Here is a 15,000-nt window from a genome sequence, read left to right as displayed (position 1 = left end):
GCACCCCTCCAGTGCGAGGCGCAGGCTGGGACGCTCGAGCCCTAGGTGTTCCAACCTGCATTCCACCACCGTCACTGGGACCTGCAACCTCAGAAGATGTGAAACCAAGGAATGTTTTGGCAGAGCTCATGGAGGTGTCTGACAAAGTGATGCCCTGTACCATGGACTGATATCATGATCAGCATTCTCCCATGAATACAGATACATGGACCCCTTCTACGCCACCTGTCTTGGTCTGGAGCAGACGCATCTGGATCTTCTTGTTGATCTTCAGGATGTTCAGGATTATCTTCTTGTTCTGCAAAATACAACAGATCAGTCAAATGGTTAGCAGCGCCTGAAGTTAAGATGGCGGTAGCCAGACCACGAGGGGCAGCGTTGATGGAGCAACACATGATGTTGAGCAGCGAACCGGATTGGGGTAAAGATTGCAAGGCCCTTTTAAAGGAGACCAGCAACCCATCACAATAAAAGGGACAGTTCCACTCTTTATACAGCGATAGCGGTATTTCATATGTAAGAGATGTAATTGACAAATTCAAGTATGTAAATATAACTAACCATGATAAGTCGGGCGATTGCAGTCGGAACCAATGTATTTTGAGAGTAAATGAAGTGATGATGTGCGATGCCGGGTTCTACATGTACGCCGACAAAACCAAGGGCAACCTCCTGTCGGAAGCACCCAGGTCCAGCGGGCTACCCGACTATGTAGCCTGCGCCTCCGGGACCAATGTGATGCCCCAGGGAGTGTGGCCACACACAGAGGGAGCATACCAACTGCAGGGCCAGCAATCAGCGGATGGCAAAGGCACCACCTACCGGTACCCTGCCCCTGATCGCCTCTACCTCTCTGGCCCAGGGCCAGTACTGGGAACAAGAGGCTAGCACCCTCCAGCTTTCCCAAAGGGACCTGGGATGACCAGGCTCCCACTATCACTGAAGGGCAGTAAAGAGACACCGTAGCCCTCAAAGGAGGACAGGGAGGCCACACACTCCTGTGGCTCTGCCCACCACTAGGCAACGGCAAAGGCCCTGAGACTCAGCCAGGTGAGTGATCCGAGCCCACCCTGCTGGCAGGGGGCGCAGCGCCGCCATCAGACAACCTGGACACAGTCCGGTCACTCTGAAACTAGCATCCTCACCCACCTGCACCTACACAACCCAGGGGCAAGACTGTGATATCATGTATGTACCTTACCTGTAAAATGTACTTGTTCCACTACTGCAGAACCCAAACAGTGATGTAATTAATCCTATGTTTTTTTGTTCTTTCTTCCTGTACCTGTATGCACATGCAGGTGTTGAGCCGCACACATGGTCTATGTATGGGGTGGGGGGGAAATAGATGTATGTAGCCATGGACACACATGGATCACACCCAGAACCCACTCAACCCCCATTGCAACCTCAAACCATCCACTGCTGACCATTTCCCAATGTTGTGGCAATAAGGACTTGGGGATCAACAGGGAGAGAGCCAAGCCAAAGCATAGACAAGGTGCAAGGGCTTTGGGCACTCAAGTTGAGGGCCAGAGCACACAATGCGAAGGCCAGTGGCACAAGACTTAGGGGAGAGTGATGTTGTGTATATATAACACAAATATACTCTCTGTATACTCAATGTACAGTTACATAAGGATGTACCTTCACACTGTATACACTATGCTTGTACCACCAGAGGGTGCAACTGGTGGAGACCTACGGGTCACCTCTACATGATAAGTAACCAGGTATAAAAGGGAGCTTACCATTCTGTACCCTCACTCAGGAGTTGTAATAAATGGACTATGGTCACCACAGTTCAAGTGCAATACCTCACCTCGTGGAGTCATTACTTGAGTGCATACAGACAAAACAGTACTCACTGCAGCTATGGTGCACCAGTGGTGGAGGGACTGAATGTTGAAGGTGGTGGATGGAGTGCCAATCAAGCAGGCTGCTTTGTCCTGGGTGATGTCGAGCTTCTTGAGTGTTGTTGGATCTGTACTCATCCAAGCATATGGAGAATATTCCATTGCACTCCTAACTTGTGTTTTGTAGATGGTGGAAAGACTTAGGGGAGTCTGAAGGTGAGACACTCTCTGCAGAATACTCAGCCCCTGAATTGCTCTTGTAGCCACTTTTTATGTGGCTAGTCCAGTTAACTTTCTGGTCAATAGTGACCCCCAGGATGTTGACGATGGGAGATTTGGCGATGGTTATGCTGCTGAATATCAAAGGGAGGTGGTTAGACTCTCACTTGTTGGAGATGGTCATTTTCTGACACTTGTGTGGCGCGAATGTTACTTGCCCAATCAGCTCAAGCCTGAATGTCGTCCAGGTCTTGCTGCTTGCAGACATGGACTGCTTCATTATCTGAGAAGTTGAGAATGGAACTGAACATTGTGCAATCATTAGCGAACATCCCCACTTCTGACCTTATGATGGAGTGAAGGTCATTGATGAAGCAGCTGAAGATGCTACTAGTTACTAGTCCAGTAACATAACCACAGTACTACCATTCCCAGTGTCACCTGGCAATTGTTAAATTTAAAAAAATACTATCATTCTGACTTGGTTAGTGGTTTGACTTGCGGTCTTTCTGATTTTTCTGGTTTCAGTCTATAGGCACACCTTCCATGAGTCACCTGGAGTCTTTCCCCAGTTCAAATGAGGAAAAAGGAGATTATTGGCCAATTACTTCATTTGTGGGTAAACTTACTATCACTACAACAATGCATTTTATAACACCCTTGCAGCTGAAAAATGTCCCAAGGTTTTTCATGTAGACATAAGAAAAAAGGGCACTGATATTCCTTTGCTCCCCCTCCTTAACCCACAACTGGCAGCTAGTCAGATACAGGATACCCAAAGTATGCTGTGCCAAACCTGATCGGAACCCACCTGTGTTTGCAGGTTTAGTTCATTTATACTTACCCAATAAAAATAACTTTCATTTATATAACTTTCATTTATGACACAGTGAAACATTCCAAAGATGCTTCACAGGAGCATTATCAAATAAATGTTGACACCAAGCCACATAAGGAGTTATTTGGATAGGTAACCAAAGGGTTGGTCAAAAAGGTAGGTTTTAAGGAGTGTCTTAAAGGAAGCAAGAGAGGTAGAGAGGTTTAGGGAGGGAATTCCAGAGCTTAGGACCCAGGCAGCTGAAGGCACGGCCGTCAATGCTGGAATGAATAAAATCAGGGATGCGCAAGAGGCCAGAATTGGAGAAGAGCAGAGATCTTGGAAGAATATAGAGGTGGAGTAGGTTACAGACAGGGAGGGCAAGGCCATGGAGGGATTTGAAGACAAGGATGGGAATTTTAAAATTGAGGCATTGCTGGATCGGGCACCAATGTAGGTCGGCGAATATGGGGTGATGGGCGAATGGGACTTGGTGCGAGTTAGGATACGGTCAACAGAGTTTTGGATGAGCTCAAGTTTACGGAGGGTGCAATGTGGGAGGCCAGCCAGGACAACGTTGGAATAGTCGAGTCTAGAGGTAATACAGGCATGGATGAAGTTTTCAGTAGCAGATGAGCTAAGGCAGGAGCGGAGACGGGCGATGTTGCAGAGGTAGAAGTAGATGGTCTTACTTCCAGAAAAGGAAAGAATAAAAAGTTATTGAAAACCCTTATGTACCGTGTTAGACATACCAACAGCTATCGAATCCACCACCTATTTAACAAAATATGTTAATTTTAAGCAGACGAGCAAGATTGTTGCCTTGTCAGAGTCACCATTTTAGATTCAGATATGTTGAGTATATTGTAGCTGTACATTTCCATCAAGCATTTCACAGGCAGCCTGATATAGCTCAGTGTATGACAGGCTTACTATTAGGACCATCTTCCTAGTTGATCTAAATTCAAATCAACAAAAGATTCTAAGGAACAAGAATAGGCCATTCCGTGCCCCGAGCCTATTCTGCCATTCAATTATATCACAGTTGATCTGTAACTCAACTCTATTTACCTGTCTTTGTTTCATATCCCTTGATAACCTTACCGAACAAAAATCTATCAATCACAGTCTTGAAAATTTCAATTGACCGAGCACCAACAGCCCTTTGGGGAGTAAGTTACAGATTTCCACGAACCTTTGAATTAAAAAGTGCTTCCTGATTTCACTCCTAAATGACTCAGCTCTAATTTTAAGATGAAGGTAAAGACAGATGAGGAAGGTCATTTCACCAACCCTAGCTCATCAACCCTGAAAAAAATCTAAACTTTCATCACAGATTCCAGCTTAAAAAAAAAAATTGATTCCAGTCTTTATACCATTATTAAAGCATCCAGAAGTCTAATCCACATGTTGATCACTCTTTGTGAGGAATATATTTCTGACCTCAGTCCTAAATGTACTTTTTTCCAATTTGAACTTTTGAATTTTTGACTTATGTCATAACTTAATTAATGCTCTGGATGTACCTTTTCTGTACCATTTAATGGCCCGGATTTTGTGGTGGTAATGATGGTGAAATTGTCAGCGTTCGCCGTCATTACTCTGTGAAACTGACAGCAACTTCTGGAGTCAGTGCGTGCACAGATAAACGTGGAAACCCAGAAGTTGCGGTCGGTCATTCTCTGCTCCACCGCAGGTTGCGCTATGGAACTCCCCAGTGCCGGCAATCAATTCAAATCACTGTTCCTGATGAAAACTTTCCCTATTACGCTAGAATATCGCTGTTATAATCTATGCATTTTACTTCCTGGTTTGCTGTCTGTGAGAATTCTTCAATGTGATTGGCTGCTCAGCCTGTTGGCAGACATCACTGTTGCCTAACGCTGGAGATTCGCTTGATTTGGCATCAGATTCAAACTAATGTCAGGTGAGGTGAAATTCACGCCACAGAGATCACTAGATCTTTCTGGCCAGCTTTCTTCAAGGTCAGCGGCGAGCGCTGTCGCTTCTCCGCTGACCACAAATTCCGACCATTATTTTACATACTTCTATGAGGTTCCCTCCAGGTCACCTTTTTCCAAGGCAAAAAAGCCCAAGTTTTTCCTCATAACTCAGTTCTCTGACACTAGGGATCACCATTTTGGCTCTCCTTTCCATTACATGCGGGGCTGAATGTATATTTAGGCCGGAATTTTTACCTATGAGGCGAATTGGATACGGGGGTGGGGGGTAGGGGGCGAGGGCTGCCTAGCGGATTGCCCTCACACAGCACTCAGCAGCACGCTGTCCATCTTGTTTTTAACTGAATTGGATCAATTGAGTTTGGCCTACGGGTTTTCCGGAAATTAAATGGAGCAGGTATGTTGACGTCATTGATGACTCCTTTTGAGCTCAGATGTTTAAAGGGGCCTTCCACACATTACACTTGAAGGTTGATGAAGGAGGATCAGAGCTCTTTGGCAGAAGTGTGGTTGTTCAGAAAGTAAAGGTTTTCCATCTGAGGCTTGAGGGAAGCATGCAGTCCTAGCGGCAGAAGGCAGTGCCCAGATTCTCTGACTCCTCCCTGGAAGTCCTGCTCCAGGAGTTCGAGCATGCAGGGACATCCTATTCCCGAGACATGGGCACAAGAGACCTTCCAGTGGGACCAAGAGGGCATAGTTGGAGATAGCGGAGTAGGTTAGTAGCTGGGATGTAATAAGGCGGTCCTGGATCCAGAGCCGGAAAAGATTTAATGACCTCATGAGGTCAGGAAAGGTGAGTACAATGTCACATTCAACTACATCCTGATGTGCCTGTCACCCTAACCCCATCATTCTGCCTTCCCAAACCTACTCATGCATGTCAATCCTCACACCGATCTACCTTGCAAGGTGCAACCATCCCTTACTGTCTATGCACCTACTCACACCCTCATCTGACTAACCACCACAGACACTCACCCTCATCCTAATGCAATCATAGGAAGTAACACCACAGAAGAAGGTCATTTGGCATTGTCATGCCAATCCCTCATAATCACCCTTGACAGATGTAGTCCATCCATTCCTTACACTCATTCAATCACTCTCACTCAAAGTTCTCTTCTTTCCCTCCTTGCCGGAGAAGGGAGCCCAGAACAACAGGGAGAGGTAACGAACGGAGGTGGCCCTCCAATTTAACTCCAGCAGAGGAAGAGACCCTGCAAATCACTAGAGTTGCAGACCTGCTGGAGGTGGTAGATGGAGAGAAAGGGACCCCCCAGCAACCTGGTGATAAAATTAAATATCATACAACCACATGGCATACAGCAGTCACTCATAGTGACTTGATGCCAGCAGCCAGTGAAATGTCATTATGTGCATAATTGTAACATCATGCATTCCTATCATTACATTTCTAATTCATGTCTTTACTCTCCCACAGGTCCATCAAGTACCCCTCCCCACTGTCGAGCCCGTGGAGGAAGACGACACCTCAGAGGAAGCTAGACTCTCTGAGGCTGCACCGTCACCAGACCCATGCGCACCGAGCACCAGCACAGATTTGTGCACCTTGGTGGGTCCAGCGAGCCATACAGTAGTGTTATCACTTGGTGTCTCCCAGATTACAAGTGAATAAGAGCAGATGGTGGATACAGGGACATCAGTGGAGACTCATCGCCGGAGGGTGCAGGACACTCCCATCTTTGCTCAGCTGGATGCAGATGCTGAACCTTGGGGGCCGACGAGAAAAAGGATAATCTTGGAGGAACAACAACAAATGCACAATGCACTGGAAGCTTTTGCAGCCACTATGTGTGCAACGGTACAGAGAACAGAGGAGATCATCTCCAACATGAGAACCACCATCTTGCAAGAGATGGTGATGATGTGCTGTTCCAGGGAAATGATGGCCACCTGCATGGAGCAGCATATGCACCAGTCCAACGAGAACATGCTTGCTGTGAACAACAGATTGCAGATTCTCATTGACCACATCTCGAGGAGGGATACCAACCTAGATTTGGGCATTCATCACTCCACTGCTGTGCAGCAAGGTGCTCTCCAGCTCTTTGCTAGCAGGGAAGTGCAGATGATGGTGAGTGGAGACAGGGAAGTAGGGGCCCTGCTCAAAGCACTCCCCCACTGGGTGATGTGGGGGTGCCTTGATGGCTACATGTGTGCAGGCAATAATGCCCTGCACCTGTAGGAAGCCAGCCAGAGCTGCAAAGCCGAGAGCCCATTCAGTACCACTGGATTCATGAGTGGAAAAATTGACAATTGTCTGACTTGTGAAACAAGGCATCAGTCACCTGGGTGATGCATCTGTGGGTGGCCGACTGCGAGATCCTGCAAATGTCTGCTGCAGATTCCGGGAAGGAACCTGAGGTGAAAAGGTTGAGGGCGGCGGTGACTTCGACAGCCACTGGTAAGGCGTGTCCACCAGGTCCTCTGGGCAGCAGGTCTTGTTCCAACAAACCACATATGTCAGCTACAACCTGGTGCGATAGCCTGAGCCTCCTGAAACACTGCTGCTCAGTCATGTCCAGGAAGCTCATCCTCTGCCTGTACACCCTGTGTTGGAGGTATCGCGTTCGGCGCGGTGCACCCCTGTGCTGATCCCATCTCTCCTGTGGAGCATCAGGTCGGTGAGGAGAAGGCTGCTGGTGTTGTTGTTGGGGCTCATCTTGATCCAATTCTGAGATCCGAGATGAGACAGAATAAGTGGCACCCTAATAGATACCAGATAAAGTAGAGATCAGAGGCACAATGTACTGAGAGTGATTTTCAAAATGGTGAGACCGTCCAAGGTTGCAGAAATCACCTGAAAACTCCTGAAAGCTAAATCTCTGCATCAAACAGTGTCAGCCAGAGCCTTTCCCTTAGAGAAGCGGGTGTAAGATGTGAGTTTTTGTGTGTTTCTTCCAGCTGTCACTTAATGAACTCGCACAATGTCCACAGGCGAGGTCCGAGGTGCGTGAATCCTGTGCGCAACCAAAATTCAAACCTGGGGTTAAAAAGGCAGTTAAGGTTCTGCAAAAGAGCAGTTAACACCCTCAATGAGGTCGTCCACCTCTCCCGAGACACACGTCCCAGTGAATAAATCGGTGGGATGACGGCGGGTTCTCAATGCGCTGTCAATTTCTGCACATTTAACTACTGACCTGCCCCAAACCCGCACACTCTCCAATGCGCCCTAGTGTGGAGCTGAGCAGTCTCAGAACAATACTCAAAACATGATCTGCTTGGATTACTGTACACTTTAACCTCTGACCTGTAATGTACTCTACTCTTTTGACTGTACAGTTTAGCGTTATACTTGCAAATTTGGGGCTTTGTACAGTTACAAAAAAGACAGAGAAAACACATAAATGTTGTAAAAGTTTGCAAACTGTAAAATAGGCAAATAGTCTGCCCAATGCTAAAGTCCTCCACCGGGACTTTTTGGGTGATTTAATACCGTGGAATCACGAACAGTTGTTCTTGCACATCAAGATAGCAACTATTTGTTTTCTCCCAGGGCACAGTCTCCAGAGATGCAAGAAAAATTTTAACCTGGAGACTTGGCGAGCGAATCCGGAAACGAAAAATCCCGGTGCACCGCCAGTCCAATTCTTATTATTGTTGAAAACATTTTTAATACAATTGCGATCGAGAGTGAAGTGAATGGCCGATTAACACGGTCTGCTTTCCTAACAGTGCCGTATACTTGGACGGTACATCTGACTTGGTTGCAGCGTTTTCTTTGTTCCTCCTGCTCAGTCTGCAATAGGACGGCTTTAAGAAAGTGATGAAATATGGCAACTCGGTTGCAGTGACGTGATGTTTTTCATTGCGCTGGCAGCCAGCCAAGATTACATTTAAAATGCCGCAGCCACTGCAGAAGTAGCCCTGTTGTCACGTAACAGATAGATGTGCAAAAACATCGCTGGTTTATAAATCCAGTGTGGTTAGAGTATTATAATGCCTATAGAAACTGAACTGAACATAGAGACAGGCCACTGCATCTGCGCTTTTACAATCCATTGTTTACAATAGGTGAAACACGGTTTTAAACAGAAGATTAAGATTAATTTCTATCTTAAATTTCCAAAGGATATTGTGCGACACTTTCATGAAAGTAGAAATGTGGATATTAAAAGGGGGCTACATCACAAAAAATACAAGATATTTCCAAGGTATTCAGAAAATATTAAGGTACATAGAAAACATGAAAAAGTTTGCAAGAGCTCATTTTTATTATTAAAACATTATAGCTGCCGAATTGTTGTTTTAAAAAACTGGTATAAAACAGAATTGTTTTCTTATATTCATTCATGGGATATGGGCGTTGCTGGTAAGGCCAGCATTTATTGGCTAGCCCTAATTGCCCTTGAGAAGGTGGACGAGGATGAAGGAGCAGTGATATATTTCCAAATCAGGATGGTGTGTGACTTGGAGCGGAACTTGGAGGTGGTGGTGTTCCCATGCACCTGCTGCCCTTGTCCTTCTACGTGGTAGAGGTCACAGATAAAGGCCTAGCTCTGTCAAGCCCGTGTGGTGGCTGATGTGCAACGGTCACCACACGTTAAAAAAATCCACGCACAGGCATCTTCCACCCCTTGTATTGGAGTTCAGGACTGCAATATTGGGTCCTTCATTGAAACATCTGTGAATTCATCTCTTTTGGTGTGGAAGCAAGTCATCCTCATTCGATGGAGAGGTCACTGGGTTTGGGAGGTGCTGTCAAAGAAGCTGTGGTAAGTTGCTGCAGTGCATCTTGTAGATGATACACACTGCAGCCCCAGTGCACCGGTGGTGGAGGACTGAATGTTTAAGGTGATGGATGGGGTGCCAATCAAGCGGGCTGCTTTGTCCTGGATGGTGTCGAGCTTCATGAATGTTGTAGGTGCTGCACTCATCCAGGCAAGTGGAGAATATTCCATCATGCTCCAGACATGGACATAAGAACTAAATGCAAGAGGAGAAGTGAATACAACTTTTGTTGACCTCAAGGCAGCATTTGACCAAGTATGTCACCAAGTAGCATTAGTAAAACTTTGGTCAATGGGAATCACAAAAGTGAAAACACTCTAGTGGGTGGAGTCTAACCTCATACACCGGAAGATGGCCGTAGTTGTTGGTGGTCAATCATTATTGCCAGAGTTCCTCAGGGCAGCATCCTTGGCCCAACCATCTTCAGCTGCTTCATCAATCATCTCTCCTCGGTCATAAGCTTAGCAGTGGGGCTGTTCACTGATGAGGTTGGGGAGTCTGCGATGAGTGGCTCACTTCTGGATCCCTCAATACCACTCCATCACCTCCAATACTCAAGTCAGGTGTGTGATGGAATACGACCACTTGGCACAACAGCACTCATGATGGTCAAAAAGCAGTCTGCTTAATTGGCATCCTTGCCCTTAACTGAATATCCACACCTCCCAACACTGAGATAATGTATCTGCAGTGTCTACTATCGACAGGATATAATGCAGCAACTTGCCAAGCTAACTTCATCAGCACTCCATAGCTCAGAACCCTCCGCACCAGCAACATCATTACTTCCAAGTTACACCCCATCCTGATTTGGAGATCTACCACCATTTCTTCATTGTTGCTGGTCAAAATCCTGGAATTCCCTAGTTAACATCATCAGGAGAACACCATTATAACAAGGATAGCAGTGGCTCAAGGAGAATGCCCACCAGCACTTCAGGGCAAGTAGGGACATACACTAAATGCAGCTTTGCCAGCATTGTTCACATTCCCAAGAACAAAATAAAAACTAATATAGAAAAATTAAACAGATGGAATTTAAACCTGCCTATTATTCTTTACACCTCTATTGTTCAGTACATTTACCAATAGATATGAATTACATAGTACAGAAAAGTTACAGTAAGAAAATGAGTCATTGTAAGTGATGGAATAACTTCATTCTAACATTCAAGCACCAATCTTGCTCCAATAGTTAGTAACACAACGACCAAAAACAATGAAGTTAAATGAAAAGTTTAAATGTTTCCTCAGAATTAGATATAATCCGCAATTGTAAATTAATGAAAAAAAATTATCTCGATTGTATGGGACAGTTCTGTTAACATTTGATATGTTTTAGTTAAACGATGTTAAAGGCACAATTAATTTTAAAGCTTTTTATTTCAGATCTGCTTATTATTCACTAAATCAATATCATGTAAATATCAACAACACATTGGAGAGGGTGGACATAAATAATGTCACTTTGATGCCACTCGTATTTACAAAGGAGACTCTGTTCTCAGACAAAATGACACTAAGGAGAATATAAGCTTAGCCGATTGGTTTAAAGCAAGAAAAACTGGACTGAGGTTCCGCCACCTTAATGCGGTCAAAGCGAGGAGCTTCAGAGGCTCCTCCTTTGTATCCAGGGCTCATCGTAGGACATAGTGACTACTCTCCCATTGGTTGCGTACTGTATCAATTCTGGCCCGAGAGCCAATGAGTGCGAGGGGTCGGGTCTCTTCTGGTTTGACATCAGATCATGTGCCTCCGAACAGCTGATGCAATGCTCGAGTACAAAGCGGTGGCCAGAGCCTGCCCGGCTTCGCAGTCGGTACTGTCAGTGAGCTGGGGGAGAAGAACCGACCCTGGGATCCTGGTCGGGACACAGTGGGGCACTTATTTACTGAGCAGTGATGGTGATGATGTACGTTCAGACTTTCGGGGGCACGAGTCCTTACAGTGCAAGGACGAGTCCTACCGGCGATGAGGGGGATAGTGTGGTCCAGTTGATGAAGAAACTCCTTCATCATAGCTTCGCTGGCGAAGCGGTAACAAGTTCGAAAAAGATAAAACATGGTGAAAGCCCCTTTGAGAGACATTATAACATAGAAGATGAGAACCTTATTCCTGGATCAGGTGAGCTGTGCCGTTTTGTTCTTGATGGGACTTATTGCAACAAGTCGATACTAAGTGATTAAAGCCTTGGTATCTTTGGTAGAATTCATGAAGAATCCCTGAAGCTGTCAGTTATATGTGCTTTTTCTAAATCATGTCAAATTGGCATATTCTGATAGATGAACTGTTTTAGTCACTTTCTACAATCCTGAAAACAGAATTATGGAACTCTTGCGTGTTTCGTTTAAAGAAGCTTTTTTTTTCTTTTTGGAAAAACTTACTGTGAAGTAACGTGCTTTTTTTTTCTCTATAAGCATCTTCAATCTGAATTCTGATTCAAACTAATCAGTTACATCACCGCTATTCTAGAATCGAGAATTCAGAATAAAGGTTGTATAGCAATTGCACAATAATAAACGTCAACCGCTTCAGAGAAGCAATAAAATATATCCTTCTAAATGCTGTTAAACCGGAATTGCAATATTATCAACAGTCTCCGTATTTTGGAGAAGGCGGTTAATGCTCTCCTGATCATTTTGACGAGCAACTCCAGAGGGAATAAAGATTACTGTGTCGTTATTACATGGATGGTCCATAGCAGAAGATAACTAAACTAAAAACTCGAAATTAATTAAATGTATGGTGATGCCTTATTGGAATGTGTTATCTTTCGGGGCATATCCATAAATATCCTACCTAATACTGCAGTGTCACTTGTCTGATAGAGAAAGTTTGCACAGCAGTATAAACTATTTTTTAAGTTGTCTTGTCTTGGCAGGAAGAAAATGTAATTGGAAATGTGCCATTGTGTTGATAGATGTATAATTGTTGCCCTTTTGAATATAGAGATGCTATGAAGTAATCTTTTAAAATGGCATCAACAAATGAATTTGACTTTTATCAATGGGACTTTTATCCCATTTGAAGATTATCAAATGTGATCAATATTGGTGGATATTACTTTTATTGAAACTAGTTTCATACCATTTTTTTATTGGTTTTGGCTGAGGGTATGAGATTTAGAATACTGAAATCAATTATTTACTTCCAGTTGAAAAATTGTTAGACAAGATTCATATTTCTAAATGTTTCCAGACAGATTATCTGAAAATAATAAATTTCAAAGATTTTCATACAAGTTTATTTTCCTTTTCAGATACACATTTCCTGAATCAATCTGGCAATGACTTTATTTTTCTGGAGGAATTTTTGGAAGAGAGGACATGCCAGCATCTAGCTAAGCAGATAGAGCACTGCCTGTCCACTTCGAAGAAATCCCAGCTGCACTGTCAGGAGCTCTTGATCCCCCAGTACATGAGCAGGAGAATAGCCCAAGATGTTCTTCGAATGGCTGCCAGTGAGCCCTGTGGACTGCGTGGTGCAGTGATCTATGTTAATCTGGAGCATGAGAACACCAGTAAGAAGCTGGGCAGAATTGTGTATGACAGCAGTGTCATTCCTACCTTTGAACTGACTCTAGTCTTTAAACAGGATAACAACACCTGGCCCAGTCTGAGGGATTTCTTTTCCATTGGGGCCTGCTTCACACATTCATCAAGAAGGGTACTGAAACTTAGTCCAGGCTTTAGATTGGTCAAACGAAAATTGTATTCTTCGGTAGGACCAATTGTTGAAGAATGCTGATCGAGTGCCAAACTAGATCTTTGAGGGAAGTTTCTGTGGTGACCATTCTCTGACTGGTGGTCTATTAAGACTTAATGGGTGCTACCAAGCCTGCAATGGAAGTATTTCTCAATATTCTCATGCACAAGTTGCTACAGTTTCTTACAATGAATGTTAATAACTTGAATTTCACTAATTTTTTTGAAGGATTTGGAATATTGTATATACAATGTCTACTTAATGAATCAGATGCTAAAGTGAGCAGCACAGTAAGCAGAGGGTACACAATGGAATTTCACATTCTGTCCTTTACTGATACCACTGCTAGAAGTAGATATTTTTGGTTATGGATGAAAGCATGTGGTGATGGTAGAGTGAAAAGTGCATGGGGGAGAACCTGGAGAAAGGAAATGAAGGGCATGAAATGTGTGTAAACTTTTCATCAGGATGAGGTGATGAAGAAAGTAATAAGTTGAGGTATCAGATACACTACATTACTAAGGTGTTTAGCTGCAAGTGGTTACTAGGTTAATATGGAGTTTAAAAGTTCTGTGATTTTTATTTTACTGATGTTCAGTATTGTTACATGTTTGCACATTTTTGCACTGTATTTGATTGCACTGTTCAATTGAGCTCTTTTGTATGGGCATGCTGGACTTGCTCTAATGTAGTATCTTGCATTTATATGAACAGTGCAAGCTTCCTGTAGTGGATGAAAAGTACTGGCAACTGCTCCCTTCATCTACTGCAGTGCTATGATTGAGTTTTTGTTATACTGTAAGATTGTCTTGTAAACATATTAGCAATGTTGCAAATAAACTCTTTATAAAATAAATGACTCAATGTCTCATTTCACATTATTTGTGAGAAACTAGTCATTTTACTGTGGGTTAACCTATTTCAAGCAAAAACCTTAAAATGGAATATAAAATCCCCTACCAATTATATACATGTTGCCACAATATATTCAGAAATGCAACACCCTGATCTATGACTAACTCTTGCCAACCATCCAGACTATATAGGTCCATATATAATGAAGACTGATCTCCAACATAGGAGCATTGTAAAATGGATGGAGCAGGTGGGGAAGTATGTCCAAACACACTGTTGAAGTGTGTGCTTCTGACCACTTATTTTGTAACTTGTTGCAGAACAGAAATAAATTGCTTAAGATATTTGAACTAGGAATAAGTACTGTAAGTGGTTAAATACTCTGTTTTGAATTTGTCCAGGTTTTTAAAATGCATTTGCAGTAACTATTCCTCTGTGGAAAAGTTTGATCCAGACAAAATGAAACAAAAAAAGGGACAGTAGTCCATCTGAGAACATATGGAAGTTACAAGACAGAAACAAGCAATTCAACCCAACTAGTCTGTGTCAGCATTGACCCTCCATCAGCAAATAGTCCGAATCACATTTCCTCATTCTGCTCCCATATTCCTTTGTACCCTTTTTCTGTCATCCAACTATCCAATCTAGCCTTGAATGTTGACATTCTGTGTCAACAACCAACCCTGGAAGTGCATGCCACAGCCTGCCAACTCGGTGCAAAGAAGTTTCTCTTGCCCTCTGTTCTAAATCTCCTCTAGCATTTAATTTTGCATCCCTTGTAGAGCCCCCCCCCCCCCCCCCCACTACTGGAACCAGACTGCTCTGTATCCTATGC

General features: G+C 44.0%; 1 protein-coding gene across 1 annotated transcript; it reads left to right on the top strand.

Annotated features, from left to right (window-relative positions):
* The first annotated feature begins 11,369 nt into the window (after window positions 1-11,369).
* LOC139262140 (DNA damage-inducible transcript 4-like protein) lies at window positions 11,370-14,136 on the top strand. The gene is made up of 2 exons (XM_070877288.1): window positions 11,370-11,729; window positions 12,865-14,136. The coding sequence occupies exons 1-2, from the start codon at window positions 11,507-11,509 to the stop codon at window positions 13,350-13,352; spliced, it is 711 nt and encodes a 236-aa protein (XP_070733389.1). The 5' UTR covers window positions 11,370-11,506; the 3' UTR covers window positions 13,353-14,136.
* The last annotated feature ends 864 nt before the right edge of the window (window positions 14,137-15,000 follow it).

This window comes from Pristiophorus japonicus, chromosome 4 (assembly GCF_044704955.1).
Source record: "Pristiophorus japonicus isolate sPriJap1 chromosome 4, sPriJap1.hap1, whole genome shotgun sequence".
Taxonomy (NCBI): domain Eukaryota; kingdom Metazoa; phylum Chordata; class Chondrichthyes; family Pristiophoridae; genus Pristiophorus; species Pristiophorus japonicus.
Note: the sequence above shows the minus strand (reverse complement) of the source record. Positions and strands in the feature narration are given on the sequence as shown.